We start from the raw sequence: 21,883 nt of genomic DNA on the forward strand, positions 1-21,883 counted from the left end.
TAAAAGTTCAATATTTAATTTTACTGTAATAAAACATAGCAAATTGGATTTTTTAACAGCCCTAGGGACATTATTGTTATTAGTATCTGATTAAATTATGTGTGGTGAATTCAGTATCTTTTCTCAAAAAACAACTTACTTTTTGCAAAAGCATATATGTGTGTGTGTGTGTGTGTGTATATATATATATATATATATATACACACACACACACATATATAACTGAGTTACTTTGTTGTACACCAGGAACTAATACAACATTGTAAATCAAATGTACTTTAATTTTAAAAAAGCTTATTTTTAAGAACTAAATAGTATTAAGCAAATCAGCCATGCTCTCTCAGAACTATGTATCACATAATAAAGTGCTGTATTTTTTCAGGATAAAGATCTAAAACAGTACATGGATGACTGTGGAAACATCATGAGCATGCACAATGTAAAGGTATGCTTTAATGTGTCTTTTAAATTTTTGTTTAAAGCACACAAACACTAAGCATAGAAGAACTACATTACATAATGAAATATGCCAGTCCCATAACTATTCTGCTTCGGTATTTTCTACCTTTTTATTTATTTATTTTTGTTTTTCTTTTGGCCACACCCACAGCATGTGGAAGTTCCCAGGCCGGAGAGCAAAGCTGTGCTGTAGTTGCTGCCTGCACCTCAGCTGTAGCAATGCCAGCTCCTTAACTCGCTACACCACAAGGGAACTTCCTCTGTTAGGCATTTTAAATAGGTTATTATCCTCTGAATGTATATACTCAGAACTTCTATTTACTAGCTGTAGTATTTCTTAGAATAAAATGTTTTTGTAAAACGACTTCATTTAAAAAGTCTTAAAAAGTGCTTTTGACATTTCCTTTCATATTTATAGCACTGATTGTTTTAGGTATCTATAGAATTACATTTACAGGTATAATCAGCTTAGAAAGAAAACAAGCCTATTATATCAAAATCTAAATAGTGCCAGATGAAACCCAAAAGTAAAATCAAGTAAAAACCTTTGATGTAGTTGTGTTCTTACAGTAGGTTTCTTTGACCTGGTATACTCCAAATTTACCCAAGATTTCTTTATCCAAACTTAGTCAACAGTTTGTGAGAAACTGTTCTGGAAATAGGTTATCCCAGCTGTGTGTTTGAGGCATTTCCAACTCTCTAGATAGTAACTTTAAACTTATATACTTTTAAAAATAGTTTGTTATAAAGGAGAGCCAGTTTCTTTCACTGAACGTTCCAAAACATGGATGACACATTGCTAAGATTTTAGACCAGGGCTTTAAGTCTCCTACCATATATATGCTGTGAGAATTGTTTTCATCATATTTTACATTTTATTTTGCAAGGTGTTTTGAATCTCACTTGTGTTTATTTCTGTTTGCGGCTTTTATGTTGTTTTTTTCTGCTTTCACATTAGCAACAATTTGCAAAGAAAATTGTCCTTAATTATTATAATTTGGCAAAGATTTGAGAAATTTGTATGTTTTAAGCCAGGTCTAGATAGCTAGCTTAAGTGTTTTATTCTCTGTTTAAATAGCACTTACTTTTTATGTTTGGGGAAAAAAATATAACGGGAATATTTGGAAATAGTAATTTTAGAATTTTCAAAATACGTAAATATGCAGAGTGTAGAAACTCTGCTAACTGATTAGAAATTCTTCAGGCCCATTGTTCACCTGCTGTCTTGGCTATTCTCAAAGTTCTAATGCTGTTTTTTACCTTTAAGTAAACCAAAGCAAACTCCTGAATCCTGGACTGAGGCTCTTTGTTGTTAACCACAAAGAATCAAAGACCTTCTTGTTTCACATTCCTTTTTCCACCAAAATCCATAACAGAAAGTCTACCATGAGCCTTATAGGACTTGCTTTTTTCAAAAAGTCATTCAGAGCTCTACCATGGTAATTTCCTTTTCTGAATCATAGCAGATTTTGAAGGCTGAGTAGGAGGTGCTGAAAGTCAAGTACCCAGGAGGTGGGTGATAGAAGCTGGTTTAGGTTATTTTAGGTTATTTTTATAGCACATAATTTGCCAGAGCTATGCAGCACCATTCTTTTTGACACCTCAGAATGTTCATAAAACCACCAGTTCCAACGCTTTATTTTAGACACTGTCCCAGATAGCAGGGTTTTTTTTTTTTTTTTTTGGCGAGGGAGAGGGAAGTGGGGAGTACAAGATGATTGTTTGTTTTGCCAGAATTTCATAATTAAACTGTAAACCTTAAGGCCTATAAGATTTGGAGGTTATGTTTATTTGAAATCATTTTCTGTAACAAATTAACTACTGCTACTACTAAGACAGTTTTATTTCACTTTGTTTTCAGTATTTATTTTTCTAAGACTAAAAAAAAATTATAGATGCTTCAAATAGAATAATAATAAATTGTAAAATTCAGAAAACAACATGTGAAAAAAGGATGGGTATCCTTTTTTTTTCTTCTTTTACTGTTCTAGGCCAGTTGCTTTTCTGTTTGCCATAAATTATACCAAAGTATATCTTATTATCTGTAAGACTAATTTCTATTTTTGTTTCTATAGCTCTTTCTATACCAGATTCTACGTGGTTTGGCATATTGCCACAGAAGAAAGGTCTTGCATCGAGACTTAAAACCGCAGAATCTCCTCATTAATGAAAAAGGAGAATTAAAGCTAGCAGATTTTGGTATGGAATGTATGAGATATTTATAAATAGATCCAGGTGGTTAAGTTTAAAAGAACAACTGTTGACACTGTAAGATTGCTTTTATGTGGGCTTGAAGTTTTCTCACTAGCTCATGGAATAAGACGTTTGAAAACTTGGGCGGGTGAGTTACATAAGTGAATGCTAAAAGTCACCAGTTCTCAGGTGTGGCATAGACCCCTAAGAGTCCTGAGACCCTTTCAGGGGATCTCCAAAAGTATAATGTAATATCAAATTATACTAAATGTTTACTTGTCTTTTTCATTGCGTTAATATTTGCATTGATTTTCCAAAAGTAAGAAGGGACAGAGCTACTGATGCCTTTCGTATAAATCGAAGCATTTGCACCAAACTGTACTTATTAGTAGTCATTGTATTCTTCACTACAATACACTTATAGGAAGAAAACACTTCAGAAAGTATCTGATGAAGCAGTAAAATTTATTAAATTTTATTAAATCTCCATCTTTGAATATGTGTCTTTTTAATATTTTGTATGATGAAATGGAAAATATACAGAAAACACATTTGCTGCACCCCAAATACTATAGTTATTTCAAGGAAAAGGGCTTGTGTAGTTATATTAGCGCAAGCTGAACTAGCCCTTTTTTAAAAAGAAGTATCATTTTTACTTGGAAAAAGAAAATGATCAGCAGATAGACTGTGGTTACTGAGAATTAGGTATTTGGCAGACCTTTTCTTGAATGAAGTGAGCCTGTCATATCAAAGAAAACAACTGTGAAAGTACTTTCTTGATAATAGTAAAATCTGTGTTTTCAAGCAAAAATTAGATTTTGGAAATTTGGATCTGCTGTTTTGAGTTTGATAGCTTCCTGATACTTGAAGATTTCTCTGATGAGATCCGTGATGATATTAATTTTTGATATGCTAAAAAAATGTGTGAACAATTGTAATATCTGAATAATTCAGGGAACCAGTATTTTCCAAATGACCAATACATGATATTAGAGAATCATGCATAGGTAAAATATCCACTTAAAGTACAAGATAGACTAGTGAATTTTAATGTAACAAGAATACGAGAAGTTGATACAGTTTCATTTACCACATAATCTTTAAAAAGCTAAATATTTCCTAATTCCGATGTAGCAAAAGAGATATGTGCAATAATCAGAAAAGGCTATTAAAACGTCTTCTTTCCAACTTCACATCTGTGTGAAGTCTTTATTCTCCATGTATATAAACTCCAATCAAAGCAGCACATAACAGACTGAATGCAAAAGCAAATATGAGAATCCAGCTGCCTTCTATTAAATTAGACTACAGAAATGGTAAAGCAAGGCCATTTGTACTAATTTCTATTTTGAAAAAATATATTTCTTAAAAATATTCGTTAGTGATGTTTTTAATGGATAGGTTTTAGATTTTTCTCTGTTTTTCTAATATGCAAATATCAATAAATATAATCTATATAAACTCTTTGAGTTCTCAATAATTTTTAAGTGTCTAAAAGGGGTCTTGAGACCAAAGAGTTTAAATGCCATTACCAAAAGAGATTCCTTTAATATTCCTGTCACTATGACTCATTTTTATTTATATGCCTAATTTAATTATAGCTATCTACCTGTATCTCTTTAGTGAATTTTATTTTAAGGGACTAGAAAGGTAAAATAAAATTACCTGTTTTCTTGCCTCTTGGGAGTAAATTATTTTATATTAAGGAAATTTGTATAGTAGCTTTTTTTTAATATTCACATTCTGAGAGTTTGAATACTCTAAGAGAAATTTGTTTTTAAAAACTGCAGTTTTCATGGCTAATATTTATCACTTTTCAAAAGTGATTATAGTAGTTTTACTTTTGGAATATTTCATTAAATTTGATAAATATTAGTGTTTCAGCTATTTAACAGATTAAAAATTCAGTGTTATTAAGTGGTGAATTTGTTTTGGAAATTCCTATAATTTTATTCATTTAATACTTTTTTACTTGTTTGAAAGGTAGGTTGCTATTAGGAATTGAATAGGTCACATGAGTTTAAGAAATTGTTATTTGCTTATGCTTACATAGGGTCTCTGTGACATAGGTTTTTTTGTTTTGTTTTGGGTTTTTTTGGTCTCTTTTAGGGCTGCACCCGAGGCATATGGAGGTTCCCAGGCTAGGGGTCAAATCAGAGCTGTAGCTGCTGGCCTGCACCACAGCCACAGCAACACCAGATCCAAGCCGAATCTGCCGCTTATACCATAGCTCACAGCAATGCTGGATCCTTAACCCACTGAGTGAGGCCAGGGATCAAACCTGCATCCTCATGGATACCAGTCAGATTCATTTCCGCTGAGCCACAACAGGAACTCTCTAAGACATAGTTTATATTATTATTTTCCTAGTAATAGTTGCACTCTCTCTCCCCCCACCCCCTTTCCTCTTTTCTTCTCCCTCTCTTTTTCTCTCTCCTTTTTTTGGGGTGGGGGGGAGCAGGCTGCATTTGCTGCTCCTTACTCCTTAATCTCAATGTGAATGGCAGCAATAGAGAAACCTAGCTTGGCTGTCAGAAATGCAAAACAAAAACAAAAACAAAAAAAAAGAGGCAGAGGCCATCGAAAATTTACTTTTGGTGGGGGAATATTATGAGTGCTTTAAATTTTGCTTCCAACCTCTACAAAGCAAGACAGACAAATTTCATCTCCCCATAGGTCAACAGGAAAATCTAATTATTACATGAGATAGTTCAATGAGCTTTGCTTTTATTGCTTTTAGTTATTTATTTATTTTTATTGATTGCATAATAAGTATACTTTGGACACAAGTAAGGGAGAGTTATATAACTGAGTATTTTGCAATGAATTATTCTTGATTTGTGAAAATTCTACTACTTTTCCTGTGATCAGTGAAATTCAGATCTAGGAAGTGTTAGTATAAATTTTAGACTTTGTCATTAATGATAGAATCAGGAACCTGTTTGAACAAGCAGCCTAGTTTAGAATTCTCTAAGGAGGTAAGGTACTAAGGAGACTAAATCTACACTTGCTTTGATGTTATATGTATAGGTTATAGGATTAATAAACTTGCACGTTTGTCCTTTCCCCCATAAAACCCAGTATTAATAACAGGAAATCAGAAAGCTGACCCCTTTTGCCCATTACCAAAATTTGTTGAATTTATTTTACTGATGTGGGATGTTAACGTGATAACCAGTACACTATCCTGCAGAAACACCCTAGAGTAAAACTTGTCATTAAATAAATAAAAATGTCAGCTTTGTTTCAGTACACCCTTTAGCCCTAATACTAATTGAAAATAGTATGAGTACTGCCTAATTATTTAAATTTCTGGTTTCATTTGGGTGACTTTATCCAGCTTAACAATGTATTGAATCATAAGTTTTTATGACATTTTTAATATTTTAATCAGATATAATAGAATTATACACAACAGGAATCATAGCTTAAAAATGAATTATTCCTTGCTGTTTGAAATAAACTATATGTTGATATGAATTTATATTTCTTCAGATATCTTTTTTTTTTAATTGCTTTTTAGGGCCATACCTGAGGCATATGGAGGTCGAATCTGAGCTATGGCTGCTGGCCTACACCACAGCCACAGCAATGCCAGATCTGAGCTGCAGCTGCCACTTACACTACAGCTCATGGCAACACCTTATCCTTAACCCACTGAGTGAGGCCAGGGATCGAACCTGCGTCCTCATGGCTACTACTCAGATGCATTTCCACTGAGCCACAATGGGAACCCCCCAGACATCTTTTAAATTTACTTCTTTAGGTGATCAGAATTGGAGGCATAGAAATGATTTCTCTTATGCCAGTGGCTCAAGAGCTAAAGTTGTGAGCTCTTGCCTTTATTCCTAATCAGTGAATTTCATATTAAATTGACGAAGGAATGGTATGTGTTTTATGTCATTTACAGCAATTAATAATACTCAAAGGCAATAAGCTTTATCTTATTTTAAAATTAGCCATATAACTTAGAAAGTACAGAACAGCAATGTAATTTATTCCAAGGAAACTTTTCTCTAAATAGAGTTGTGAAAGGGAATTGTCAGTAGAACTTTAATAAGATCATGGACCAATAACTTCATGGTTTTTTTCTAAATAATAATTGATATAGCCAGTGAAAGTTGGAATCAGGTTAAAAGGTGACAAAAGCCTATAGGTGTAAGATGTGAATTTATTTATCTTCATGTCATTGGCCTATTTTGCATTAATTTAAGTTAAAATAGAAAATAATTTTGGCATCATAATTCATGGACAGAAGGAAAATGTCTTAAGTTTAGATTAACCCAGATACTATACCAGGTGTATTCACACATAAAAGTAAGCATAGTCTCTTATGATTATTTAGTTCAATTACATAAGGATTTGCTGACCCAAGAACTCAAAAAAATTCATAAAACTAATTTGGTTAAGCTTTAAGAAAGTTTAGGGTGGCCATCTCAGCCATACTTATGACTGCAGTCATGGTGAGAATATGGACTGGGAAATCCATTCTAGTATTTCTTAATTTTTTTTTTCCCTCTATGAAGGACTAGCCAGAGCCAAGTCAGTTCCCACAAAGACCTACTCAAATGAAGTTGTCACGCTGTGGTACCGGCCACCTGATGTGCTTCTCGGTTCCTCAGAGTACTCAACACAGATTGACATGTGGTAAATATACCCAGATACTATTGCCATTTATAATTTTAAAAGAATATAGCTATTAACACAGGGCATACAGATAGATATTTGGCCTGAAGGAGATGTTATTTTAAAGAGACATTATATAAGCAATGATTAAGAGTTATAGCATGTAAGATCACTTAGGTTTAAATACCAGTTCTACCACTTATAAGTACATAATAAGTATATAATAATCTCATTGAAATTATTGGCCTTTGTCTTGGTTTCCTGATTAAGGAAATGGGAATAGTAGCAATAACTACTTAAAAAGGCTGTTTTGTGGGTACTGTTAAGACCATATGAGCTAATGTGTACACCTAGAAGAGTGTCTGGTACAGAGTAATTTAAGACAAAGTTATTATTTTTAATCATCAGTTAATATTCACCAAAATCCATTTTAAGTTGATCTAGAAGTAGTAAAATACTGTAGCCATCTTCCTCACACAACTTTTTGATCATGGCATACCTTTATTCAAACACATTTGCTAGTTCCCCATTCATTACCTGTAGAATAAGGTACATTTCTTCAATCAGATACTTAATGATCTCCATAAAATGTCTCTAAACTACCTTTTTCAATGTATTTCCTCTACATAGATGTTTCCTTTTAGCCAAATGGCTACACTCTATGTCACAAATAGCCCAGGCTTTCCCACTTTTGCTCTTGTGTTCATACCAGTTCCCCCATCTGAAAGGCCTACTCTGCTTCCCTGAGGCCTGTTTTTCATAAATCCTTCTTGAATACAACCTAGCCTCCCATGGCAATTCCTCCCTCTGAACTGTGGTTACATTTATTGCTTGTACCCTTCATGTAATGATTAGTCACATACTTTGTTCTCTGGTTATCTTGAGTTGAACAGTTACATAATTAATTTTGTATTATATCACATTTTTTTCTTTTTTATCTTTTTAATTGTGGAGCAGTACACATAACCAAATTTACCATTTTGACCATTTTTTGTGTACAGTTCTCTGGCATTGAGTACATTTACATCACTGTGCAACCATTACCAGCATCAGTCTCCACAACTTTTTTCATCTTGCAGCCTGAAACTATGCTTATTAAACAGTAACTCCACATTTCCCTCTGCCTCCAGCCCTGTGGCAACCACCTTTTTCCTTTCTGTGTTTGTGAATTTGACTTTTCTAAGCACCTTGTATGAGTGGAATCATATAGTATTTGTCCTTTTATGACTGATTTATTTTACTTAGCATAAATGTCTTCAAGGTTTATCTTTGTTGTAAATAGATCTTTGACTTTTTTATGTGTCAGAATTTCCTTCATTTTTAACACTCAGTAATCGTTGTATATATGTATCTCTATTTTGTTTACTGACTCATGCATACATGGACATTCATAGATCCATGGGCACGTCAGTTGCTTGACCTTTTGCTACTGTAGACATGGGTGTACAGATATCTCTTTGAGACACTACTTTCAGTTCTTTTGGTTATATACTTATAAGGGGAATCAGTGGATTATATATGGTAATTCTGTTGTACAGTTTTTTGAGGAACCACCATACTGTTTTCCATAGTGGCTCCATTATTTTATGTTCTATATAACATTTTAATATTAAAATTAAGTTATATATACATATATAATTGCTAGATGTGAGTCCTTTAAAAGAAAAATTGTCTTTTTTTTGCTGCTCTGTGGCATATGAAATTCCTAGGTCAGGGATCAGATCTGAGCCTCAGCGTAATCCATTGCGCTCAGCAGGGGATTGAACCTGTGTTCAGCACTTAGAGACACCACCAATTCCATTGCACCACAATGGGAACTCTTGAATTGTCTCTTGAAGACGGTCTTAAACTTATAAATATTCACACCAATCCTAGAAGACAGTATCTATTTAGTGAACTTCTGTCCATTTTTCTTCTTTCTCTTCACACACACACACAGACACATAACACACTCTCTCACACACAGTTTACCCTGCCACCTAACACCTTCTGTCTCTGCTTCCTGTATAAAAACACCTTGAATCATTTGTTTCTCTCTATCCCTGGTAACCACCACCTAACACACATTAAGCATTAAATCATTATTAGGTACTATTAGTGATATTCTTCAAGTATCACACAGAGGGGTGGACATTTTACGTGGGGGAAAAGAGATATAGCAATATGGAAGTTGAGGCATATAGGATAAATGTTAACAAATTGTTTAGTTGGATCTGAAAAAAATCTCCAAAGATTTGCAGGCTAATACAAAATTCTCCAGAGTCTTTCTTAAGAAGAATATTCTTGTGCTTAACATGTAAATGGATTGCTCATTTTTTTCTTTTCTTTTTTTTCAAAATATTTTATAGGGGTGTTGGTTGCATTTTCTTTGAAATGGCTTCTGGAAGACCTCTGTTTCCAGGATCAACTGTGGAAGATGAACTGCACTTAATTTTCCGACTGTTAGGTAACAGAAGAAATCTCTTTCCAGTGATTTGTTACCTACAATTGAGTAGCTAGATAAGACTATGTTGTTGTTTTTTTTTATTTGCCTGTATGAAATTTTTTATGTACTTGCATATGTATTTTTTTAATTCAGGAACTCCATCTCAGGAAACTTGGCCAGGCGTTTCTTCAAATGATGAGTTCAAGAACTACAACTTTCCAAAATATAAACCACAGCCTCTAATTAACCATGCACCCAGGTATTTTTTTTTTCTCTTTAAGTGAAAGGGGGAGCCTACATGATTCTTTTTAGTTTCTTAAAGCATTTTTCACACTTAAGGATTCAGTAAAAAATTTATAATACACACACAATACTTAAATATTTTAGGATTTAATTTCTTCCTTCCTGTGTCAGGTTAATTTTGTAATTCAGTGACTAAGAACCATCAAAGTATGTAAGTCCACAGAATTAAGCTGTAAATAAAATGAATATAGAACATATACATGAGAATTGTAGGGTTTGTGTAGTTTGTTTCTTTCCCTAGAAAGAAGTCTTTTTTTTTTTGTCTTTTTGTCTTTTTGCCATTTCTTGGGCCGCTCCCGCGGCATATGAAGGTTCCCAGGCTAGGGGTCGAATTGAAGCTATAGCTGCCGGCCTACGCCAGAGCCACAGCAATGCGGGATCCGAGCCGCATCTGCAGCCTACACCACAGCTCACGGCAACGCTAGATCCTTAACCACTGAGCAAGGCCAGGGACCACACCTGCAACCTCATGGTTCCTAGTTGGATTCATTAACCACTGCGCCATGACGGGAACTCCCCTAGAAAGAAGATATTGATTAATACTTTATTCAGTACTTTGAAGACCATGATTAAATTTGTTTTGCTTTCTACACAGTTATTCAATATTTACATAGAAAAACCTAAGAATGTATTATAAATAGAATTTTGTCTTTCACACAAAGATGACCCATCAGTATTTTGGGCAGTGTTAATGACAGTTTGTATTTGAAAAATATAAACTTTTTCTGACGCCTCATGTCCTAAATGTTAGCTGTTCCATTAAAGTCTCTTTTCAGACCTACCCCGTATCCATCCAAGATTCCCATTAAAATTTGAGTCAGAACTTTTTTATTTATAGCATGTTTTACATTCTCAGTAACATAGAATAATTAACCCCTTTGATCGCATTTTTTTATCTTTCCTTAAGAAAAAATAAAAAGGGCATCAGTATACCAAATAAGGCCAATATCTGTTTTAATCAAAAGCCATTCGCATTGCTCACAACATAACACACTCACTCTAGTTCCATTAATTCTCAAGATAGGGAAGAGTAAACTCTTCTGGTACCAAAAATACTTTGAAAGTTCTTACGTGACTTGATACTCTTGTCACTGTAGCAACTAATAACAATCTAAGTAGACTTTCATAGGAAGAATAGTATGTGCTAGACTTTTTATATGAGTCTCTATCAAATAGCATAAATCCTGTTTTTCAAATATACATACATACATTTATACATCCATATATATGTGTGTATATATAGAGAGAGGGAGAGAGAGAGTGAGCTTGCTGTTGTGACATCCCGCATAGAAAGTTGCAGCCCTTTAATGCAGACTCCTCATGATCTTAGCACCTAACTTGTCTGTGGCCAAGGAACTCTGGATATTTGTCAGAAGGGCAAACTGCTGCAACAGAAGAAAGGGTGGAGGAAAAATGTAATTGTAATGTATACATGTAAGGATAACCTGACCCCCTTGCTGTACAGTGGGAAAATAAAAAAAAAATTATTAAAAAAAAAAAAAAAGAACGGCAAACTGCAAAGGATTAGAAGAGACTGGAGAATCTCTAAGTCTCATAATCCACACTACTCACTAAGAGCACTTGGTGGTGGCAGGGCAGGGGCTATTTTTTAATTCATAATTGTGCTTTTGCTGGTAAAAGTCAGTGCAAGATAGAATTTATGATTTCTGATCAAGAAATTATCCCATTAAGATAATCCTTAAAACCTCTACTCCCTCTTTTATTAATTTCATCCATATGATTATCTATTTTTATTGACCATGTCACTGGTTTTATATCCCTTTTTAATAAAGTTTTATGAAATTATTGAGACATATTTAAATTGAACTTTATAGCTTCTAGTACCCAGTGCTCAGCAGACTGCCTTGTAAAAATTTGTTGAATGACTCATAGCAATACATTTTGGATTACCTATATTTGTTTTCACCTACATAATAGGAAAATGATGTTTTTGTACTCTTCAGTGGAATACTATGAAAACTGATGCAGTTTACTGAAGTTTTTTTTTTTTTCAGTAACAGTGGTTTATTTTGAGACAAAGTGGTGATTTTTTAAAAATTCTATAGTTTTAAGAATTTTAATTTTTTCTTAAATATTGAAAATTTGAGTTGAAGCCTAGTTATTGGTGTTTCTTTTTAAACAAGTGGTAAGATAAAGTCTTTTAAGGGTAAAACAAATTAGAGTCTGTTTGAAAGCAAGCAAGGTGTGCTACTTTATTTTAGGGCACTCGAATTTTGCAGATTAAAACAATTGGAAAATAGTTTTATTTGAAAAGTTGCTATCAGCTAAAATCAAAAAAGAAAAAATTGCTCTTTGTCTTTCATTGTTTGTAGGTTAGACTCTGAAGGAATTGAATTGATAACAAAATTTCTTCAGGTAAGCTACATCTTATTTTGTGATTGTTAAATAGTGTGTGTTAACTTCTCTGAGCCTTATTAGTTTCCTCATTTGTAGAATGGGACCCAAAATCCATTCTTGCTCAAATATTTATCATGACAATTAAATAAGATTATTTATGGTAGTATCTAGCATGCTTAAAAGACATGTGCTTAGGGGGAGTTCCCTTTGTGGTTCAGCGGTTAACGAGCCCGACTAGGATCCATTCAGATGCAGGTTCTGTCCCTGGCCTTGCGCAGTGGGTTGAGGATCCAGCATTGCCTTGAGCTGTGGTGTAGGTCTCAGACATGGCTTGGATCCTGTGTTGCTGTGGTTGTGGCATAGGCTGGCAACTGCAGCTCCAATTCGACCCCTAGCCTGGGAACTTCCATATGCCGCAGGCTTGGGCCTAAAAAAAGCAAAAAAAAAACGTGTTTAGGGAAAAAAAAATTACAGTTTCTTTTTAATGTGTCTAGGTCTTTCATTGTGACCTAGAACAGTCTGAAGCAGTCAGCTGCTGGAACTGATGAACTGTGTCAAGGATTTCTCTGCAGTCTGTGTTGTCTTTCTTTTCCTTATTCTTACTGCTTTACAGGCCACTATACCTCCAAATACCATTCATATCTTCATTCAGAGCAGAAAGAAGAGAGAGGATAAGGGTGTGTCAGTCACATTAGTCATCTTGTATCTGGAAAGCAAAGGCTTTTTCCAAAAACCCCTGCAAGCTTTCTTCTTCCTAGGTCTCCAAAATCTATCCTCCTAAAGCCAGAACATTAATTATAAGAGAAGTGGGAACTGGGGAGTGGGATTGTCCCAGTTAGCCTAAACTTAGAGCACTCATAAATCATGAAGATTTAAGATTTGGAAGTATGGATACCTTAAGCAAATCTGTGTTATTAAGTAAAAAAAGGAAATGAGTATTGAGTAGGTAGTTTAATGATGTCTTTCATAAAGGTGTTAGGTATTTTTCCAATAATCCTTTGATGTTTATGAAGAAAAGTAATGCCAAAGGTCAGATATTTTCATCCCTTCAGAAAATAGAGGGATTCTATAAATTTTTAGTTAATATCCAGCTTTATCTTGGAAATTTGAGAAATATAAACATTGCTACATAATCTTAGTAGCAACTCAAGTTAGAGCATAGTACTCAAAATTAGTTCTTAAAAACAAGTGTTTGTATTAAGTAATCATCATAAGAGTAGCTCTGAGTGCTTACATGCTAATTTGTGTGTATGTGTATGTCCCCTCTTTGCTTTTGCACATTCTTTTTACAGTATTTAGAGAAAAAAATTAATGAAGCAGTTCTTTGGTTTTTCACAGTATGAATCTAAGAAAAGGGTTTCAGCAGAAGAGGCCATGAAACATGTGTACTTTCGAAGTCTGGGACCAAGAATACATGCTTTACCTGAAAGTAAGAAAAATTCTCGAGGGTGTGTCCCGCAGCTCCCTTTATTTTCACTTGTCCAGGTTTGGAAACTGGGGTGAATTAGGGGATTTAAGAAGAGATTGTTGGTTTTTAAGCCTAAAATTCCAGTCTTCTCTAATTAGATCAGAGTTGCTTGAAAGGAGATATATTTCTTATTTGCCTGTGTTTTAATTTTTTCTTTTAACATTGAGCACATTGCCACAACCCTGTAAAAAATGAATAGCTTAGGGGTGGGTCATTATTCATTGAACTTAAGTTGGAAATTGCCATCTGGTGATAGACATTGTCGTTAGGTCCAATCTGGATTGCTTTGATTCAGGGTTGTTTAAAAAAAGGATTTCAGGCAAATAGTAATGACGCAGAACCAAAATATAAGATTGTTTTCTTGTGAAAGTAGATTTCCTTTTCAAGATAAAAAGATGATTTTCCTTTACTGTGTTCACTGTAAATTTACTATCCCCATGGCAGTGGGAACATACGGTCAGCCACTAAAATAGCTAATTTCTCAAGAAGCCTGAGGTAACTGCTTGATTTTACCCAGAACATTCTTTTTTTTAAATCACCCCAATATTTTACTTGAAAATTGAGAAAGACAAATGCCACACAGTATCACTTAGATCTGGAATCTAATATACAGGACAAATGAACCTTTCCACAGAAAAGAAGTGCTTGGACTTGAAGAACAGACTTGTGGTTGCCGAGAGGGAGGGAGTGGAATGGACTGGGAGCTTGGGGTTAATAGGTGCAAATTATTGCATTTGGAATGGATAAGCAATGAGATCCTGCTGTATAGCACAGGGAACCATGTCTAGTCACTTGTGATGGAACATAATGGAGGAGAATGTGAGAAAAAGACTATATGTGAGTGTGTGTGTGTGTGACTGGGTCACTTGCTGTACAATAGAAAATTGACAGAACACTGTAAACCAAATATAATGGAAAAAGTAAAAATCATTAAAAAAAAAAAAGAAGAAAAGAAAATTGGGCAAGGTGAGTGAGGCCTTTGGAGAATATTTAGGAACTGAGCTGCCAAAAGCTTTCATTAATTTTGCATTCTCATTTTCTAGACAGTATTGATTCAGCAGGGTTTTCTAATTGGAATCAAGAATCTTTAAGACTTTGCACTAAGAATTTACTGGATATTTTTTTAATGAAAGTCTGCCATGTCTCTGAAAGGGATTAGAAATGAGGATGAATTACAAGTGTTTTTTTTTTTTTTTATTTACATTTCATTGTTAATACTGACTTTTACAGTTTGAGGTCCACCAGGTAAGGTGTACAAACCTATTTCTTGTTTTTTTCTAAAAATCTGAAGTTAGGTTGAGGATTTGACCTTCATGCCATCACAAGGAGACAGATAAAGGGTGGAGAGAACAAAACCAAGTATACATTTTGATTAGGTCTGCCAACCCCAATAAATCCTGGAAATAGACACTGAGAAATACACACTCAGACAAGGATTTAAATAAAGCAGAATTGGGGGACAGAGGTTCTGAGGGGATGTTACTGGTTTAGTTTTCTTACATAACATTGGGACAAAAGGGAAAATATTTCAGTGGGGCTAAAACCTTGTAAATATAGTATAAATGTTTCATGTTGAATCCATATACATTTTTAGACGTTTTGTTTACAGTTGGGTTATATTTGCTTTAATGAGTTATACTTTGATTGATAATTTTTGTGTCTGCGTTTTAGGTGTGTCAATATTCAGTTTGAAAGAGATTCAGTTGCAAAAGGACCCGGGTTTTCGAAATTCTTCTTATCCAGAGACAGGTGTGTTTGTCATAAACCATTTCACGTGTCGATCATGAAATTTTGCGTGGAACCAAGTGTTTGGTTTATAAATTGATGAGTAAAATTATCGATGTAAAAACCAATGTACAGTGCATTCCACAACTGTGTATGTTTAGCATTGCACGTACTCACTTTTCTGTATGATGTGGGCAGCTCAGTAATCCTTCAGAAAGAAATCTGACTCAGTCAAAGCAGGGATCCTGAAAGCTGCAAATGGCACAAAGACCTTTTACAAGTGACCTGGCTTGATCACTGCACACGCTATCCCTGGCACCTGAGGCAGAAGATACATCTTGTGCTTCCCTAGTCATCAGGTTCATCACTTCGAAGCATAGAAGCTGTAGACTGACCCCATCAACAAGAGGGTCATTTAAGACAATGCTGATCACTCTTGCCGTGGAGTATTAGCTTTGCTGGTGGGAACAGTAGCTTCATAGAGTCACCAAATACTGTATGTGGGATAAAACTGAACCTTGAACTGCCTCCTAAAATGACTTTATATTTTAGGACATGGGAAGAACAGAAGACAGAGCATGCTCTTTTAAGTCTGGTAACATGGTTTCAAGCCCAGCCCCCAGCCTTTCTTATCAATCAAGGACTCAGATCTGAAGGCAGTTATTTCTTTTGGTGGACTTGGAATCTTCGTTTGTCTACACTGTCCTCTTCACAGTGGAGTCTTTTTATTTCAGACCTACAGATTGTTTTTATATTTGTTGTCACAGTGTGACAATTTTTTTGTACAGTTGGTTTTAAGGTCTTCTCTGCCATTAGAGCCAGTAGGTTACAGCTATTGATGTAACTGTAGCTGCAATTTTTGTGCAGGACTGAGAAACACAGTGCATTATTTATTGCGGAATCATTGCTGCTAAATAACTACTGTCTGTTTATTTAACACAACAGTTGAATGCCTGAAGAAGTTGCAGTGGCTTTATTATATGTGAATGCATCTGTTTCTCCTCACAAATTGTTTTACTGCTGCATTTTTTGTTTGTTTGTTTTAAAAATTAAACTGCAGTGTTTCCTGGAATGTAAATTTAGCTTTGCTTAACAGTAAAATAAGTGAGCCATCTTGAACACTCTTACGTTCATGCTATATAATTTTTTTCTGAACATTGGCAAATAGAGTAGCTAAGAAATTGATAAGCACATTATGTTTAGGAAAGCATGTGATGCAGAAGTTGATTCAAGCAAGTGAATACCTGACATTTTGGGAATCTCACATTAGATACCAGTGAATTAAATCACCAAAAGTATTTATTTTTAACTTTCCTCATTTTAGAAATATTTACTGCATATTATTGGGTATTTGTATACTAATACACTTAGTGATACGTTGTGCTTTAATTTAGTTAAAACTAAACCGTACAAGTCCAGTCGAACATGAGAGGTCTTGTTTTTGTTTATTTGTTTTAAATACAGTTCTTTTATTAAAAAGGATGATATTTCATTGGGAAACAAGTTATTTCATTTGGGAGCTGTGTGTATGTGTGTGTTTTAATAATATTCACTTGGAATCAGCTGAAAGCTGTAATATGCCTTTGAAATGAGCCATGATAAATGCAAATGAGAGCAATGAGGACTTAGAGGATTTTTTTTTTTAAAGCGTTATGGGTATTATCTGTTTACCAGAGAGAGTAAATATTACAGTTTTAATTATGAATCTTAGAACATCATAAACACACCTTGGTGTTGTAACAGTGTTTTAATTAAGCATTTGTGTTCACTTTTAAGGACTGTTTGTTTAGTGCATCTTACAAACTACAAATCTTAATTGGTATATTTTGAAATGGTCATGTAAATTTTTGGCTTATATATCATGAAAATAAGTCATAACTTAATTCTTTTCCTGACATTCACTGTAAAACATTCAGGGGTCCTACCATTTCTGTTCAGGAAATCTTGTAGTTTATTGTTATTTAACAGTATTAAGTGAAATTTTGTATATTTCATTTTAACTTTATTTGTGAATAGTGATTGTGGCATGTTTGGGGTGTTATTTTAATATTTCACGATATTGAAATTTTAATTTTTTAAAAAATTTTTTCTGGAAGAAACAGATTCATGTGTAATGGTGAATATTGGACCACTACTGCTTTTCACATTTGTAAATTGGTTTTATGTTAAACTCTGTAGCCTAACATACTGCTGTTAATTTCTAACTGACGGACATGTATTAATATTGTACTTTGAAGGTTATAAATATTATGTGGAAATTCCTCAATTTTGTTTTGAAATTTATAATAACAAAATCTTCATGTTGTTAAAATGTGGTTTTGTTTGAGTCACAGTTCTTTCTTGGGGAAGAAAGCTCTGCAGGATGGTATTTTCTTTTATGGCTCTCCTTAAGACAACGAAGTATCATTGTGCCAATAGTAATTAATTTATATTTGTGCTAGCTATTCATTTAGTAATCTTTATTATAATTTATAGAATAGTGCTTTTAATGGTGATTATCAGATTTTTCATGTCAATAGGTTGTGTATTTGATTTGTTATAAATTTGACGTATTTTCCATGTGTTTGATTCTTGCATATAAAAGGTTAAGAACTATATCTGACAGTTACATAAAATTCTTCATAGAAAAGCTTAGGGATGTTTCTTCATTTTGTTAAGGAATGTGATTTTTTTTTTTTTGTAATACTTGAGCATCATTCAGATTCTGAAAACTTTGCAATGAAGAGAATTAAAACTCAGAAATTTTGAACCTGATTCATCTTAAACTGACGAGGTTCTTAAAGGTAAGAGAGGATGCCTTTTTTTTTGTTTTCCTTCCAAGTGATGTTAACACCTTGACTATGTCACTCTGTGTAGAGTGGCTGCGTTCTGTTTGGTGTTTTATCAGCTTACATTTGAAGGACATGTTATATGTGTTATAATGTTAACATATAATCTATCTTCTGGACCCAAAACAGTTAATGTGGTTGTTGTGTGTGTGTGTGTTGTTTTTAATATTTTTTAAAATTGCGGTAAAATATATATAACAATTTGCTGATTTTTTTACCCTTTGTAAGCATACAGTTCAGCAGTATTACTACATTCACAATGTTGTATAGCAATTTACCACTATTTTAAAATTTTTCACTACTCCAAGCAAACTTTGTACCCATTAAGATTTAAACTCACCCCCCCATCCCCCCGACCACCACCACCCCATTTTCCCCTTTCCTCAGCCCTTGGTATCTTCTTAAATACTTTTTGTTTCTGAATGTGCTTATTCTAGATATCTCATGTAAGTGGAATCATACCACACTTGTTTTCTTTTGTGTTTGGGTTGTTTCACTTAGCGTAGTGTTTTCAGGGTTCATCCATGTTACTGCATGTGTCAGAACTTTATTTGTTTTCATGGCTGAATAATGTTGTATGAATATACGGCGTTTGCTTACCCATTCATCTATTGATGGACACTGGTTTTTCCCCTTTGGGCTGTTGTGAATAACGTTGCTATACACATTGGTATACAAGCATCTGTTTGAGCCCTTGTTTTCAATTCATTGGGTTTATGTACCTAGGAGTGGAATTACTGGATAATTTCATGTTTAACTTTTTGAGAAGGTGCTGAAGTGTTTTCTGCAGTGACTATACTGTTTTACATTCCTAATAGTAATGAGTTCCAAATTTCTCATCTTCGCTTTTCTCTTTCTTTTTTCCCATTATAGTCATTCTAATAGCTGTGAAGTGGTGTCTCATGGTGGTTTTGATGTGTATTTCCATAATGACTAAGGGTGTTTAGCACCTTTTCATGTGTTTACTGGCCATTTGTCTATCTGCTTTAGAGAAATAGCTATTCAAGTCCTTTGCCCATTTCAAAATTGGGCTGTTGGGAGTTCCCCTCAAGGGTTCGATCCATGGCCTTGCTCAGTGGGTTAACGATCCAGCGTTGCTATGAGCTGTGATTAGGGTCAGAGTTGTGGCTCAGATCTGGCATTGTTGTGGCCTGCAGCTACAGCTCCAATTTGATCCCTAGCCTGGAAACTTCCATGTGCTGCAGGTACGGCCCTAAAAAAGATAAAAATAAAATATAATTGGGTTGTCTTTTTGTTGCTGAGTTGTAGTTCTTTGTATATTCTAGATATTAGACACTTAAGTATATGGTTTGTAATTTCTTCTGTGGGTTGTCTTGTAAAGTTTTCATGTACAAAGTTTTTACTTTTAATGAATAAAGTTTGTTTTTCTCTGTTGCCTCTGCTTTAGGTGGCATCATTAAGTTGTTGCCAAGTCCAAAGTCATGAATATTTTCCTGTTTTCTTTTTTTCTCGTTTTTTTTTTCCTCTTTTTTGGCCACACCCTGTCAGGATAGAATTCGAACCACAGCTGTAACCTACACCACAGCTGCAGCAACAAACGCCAGATCCTTAATTCACTGCATCCGGCTGGGAACTGAACCCATGCCACCACAGAGACAATGGTAGATGTTTAACCTGCTACACCACAGCAGGAATTCCTCCCCTGTTTTTGTTTAAGAGTTTTATAGTTTAAACTTTAAGCCACTAAGCAAGGCCAGGGATCAAACCCGTGTCCTCATGGATACTAGTTGAGTTTGTTACCACTGAGCCACAATGGGAATTCTGCTTTATAAGTTTTGAAATCAAGAAGTGTGAGTCCTCCCCATTTTTGTTTTTCTTTTTCAAGATTATCTATTCAAGGTCCCTTGAAATTCCATAAAAATTTTAGAATGGAATTTTCTATTTCTGGGGGTCGGGGGGAGTTCCTTTAGGATTGTGATAGGAATTGCATTGAATCTCTGCATCACTTTGGGTAGTATTGTGATCATAACAATATTCAGTGTTCCAATCCATAAATGTGGGATCTCTTTAAGATCTTGGTATTATTGGCAGCTAAAAGAATGAATGGTGGGGTTCCCGTCGTGGTGCAGTGGTTAACAAATCCGACTAGGAACCATGAGGTTGTGGGTTCGGTCCCTGCGCTTGCTCAGTGGGTTAAGGATCCGGCGTTGCCGTGAGCTGTGGTGTAGGTTGCAGACGCGGCTCGGATCCCGCGTTGCTGTGGCTCTGGCGTAGGCGGGAGACTACAGCTCCGATTGGACCCCGAGCCTGGGAACCTCCATATGCCGCGGGAGCGGCCCAAGAAATAGCAACAACAAGGCAAAAAAAAAAAAAAAAAGAATGAATGGTAATTTAGTTTTTCCCATCCTCCTCAACATCCCCCATCTCAATGCAAGATGACAGAACTTCAGTTTTTTGTTTGTTTTTGTCTTTTCGCCTTTTCTAGGGCCACTCCCATGGCATATGGAGATTCCCAGGCTAGGGGTCGAATTGGAGCTATAGCTGCCGGCCTACGCCAGAGCCACAGCAACGCGGGATCCGAGCCGCATCTGCAGCCTACACCACAGCTCACGGCAACGCCGGATCCTTAACCCACTGAGCAAGGGCAGGGATTGAACCTTCAACCTCATGGTTCCTAGTCAGATCCGTTAACCTCTGCACCACAATGGGAACTCCTAGAACTTCAGATTTAAAAGATCAGACAACCGCTTTCAAATCCATTCCCATCCCCCCAGTTCAGCCTCAATAAGTATATTGTTTTCTTAAATATCTGTTTAAAGAAGATTTATATCTACATAGTGTGTTTTTTTTAATGTGCAATATTTAAGCTAAATACAATTCATTTTCCAACTTGTACCATCCAGGATAGTGAAATTTGGATCATCCCAAGTAAATGGAAGTAAACCAACCCACTTACCTCTTCACACCTTTTATCACAAAGTATTTATTGAACAAAAATAATATAACAGTAAAAATGATACATATATGAAAGTGAATGAAGATTTACAGTCATAGAAAAGATGTATACAAAGAGATTTAGGCTGTCATTCTATAAAATTTCATCAGGGCATTTTAACAATGTTCAAGCAGACATGTAAAAAGGGGGAAACACAGTTATTTAATATTTTCTTTGAAACCTATTTTCTGACTAAAATAGTTGTTTAAAAAAAAAAAAACCCAACACACACACACACACACATACACACACATACAGAATGAGGCAGAGCTAAAAGGGTTATACTGCAATACCTCCAGTTCTCTATTTGTGTTAAAGTGAGTTTTTTGATCCATCAAAAAAATTATATTTTCCCTTTTCTAATAAATGGAGCTAGAGTATATGTTAATCATACTATTTGGAGAGAGGGAACACAAGAATCAGGTTTACAGTCATCATTTACATTTAAAATAGTATTTTTGGTTGAGGTTTTTATACATTAACTTCCTTTAGGTTCTTTGTAAGAATCTTGCTTTTGAAGTGTGCTATTATCTGATAAGACA

The 21,883-nt window shown here is 34.8% G+C and overlaps 1 protein-coding gene across 1 annotated transcript in view; it reads left to right on the forward strand.

The window, feature by feature from the left end:
- The window catches only part of CDK17 (cyclin dependent kinase 17), a 101,752-nt gene extending 83,884 nt beyond the window's left edge, over positions 1-17,868 (forward strand). The window contains exons 9-17 of the mRNA XM_047788235.1: positions 383-445; positions 2,535-2,658; positions 7,179-7,299; positions 9,627-9,724; positions 9,857-9,962; positions 12,340-12,382; positions 13,703-13,793; positions 15,504-15,581; positions 16,110-17,868. Coding sequence (XP_047644191.1) covers positions 383-445; positions 2,535-2,658; positions 7,179-7,299; positions 9,627-9,724; positions 9,857-9,962; positions 12,340-12,382; positions 13,703-13,793; positions 15,504-15,581; positions 16,110-16,147 — 762 coding nt within the window. The 3' untranslated portion in view covers positions 16,148-17,868. The remainder of the gene's footprint in view (positions 1-382; positions 446-2,534; positions 2,659-7,178; positions 7,300-9,626; positions 9,725-9,856; positions 9,963-12,339; positions 12,383-13,702; positions 13,794-15,503; positions 15,582-16,109) is intronic.
- The last annotated feature ends 4,015 nt before the right edge of the window (positions 17,869-21,883 follow it).

This window comes from Phacochoerus africanus, chromosome 7 (assembly GCF_016906955.1).
Source record: "Phacochoerus africanus isolate WHEZ1 chromosome 7, ROS_Pafr_v1, whole genome shotgun sequence".
In the NCBI taxonomy this organism is placed as follows: Eukaryota; Metazoa; Chordata; class Mammalia; order Artiodactyla; family Suidae; genus Phacochoerus; species Phacochoerus africanus.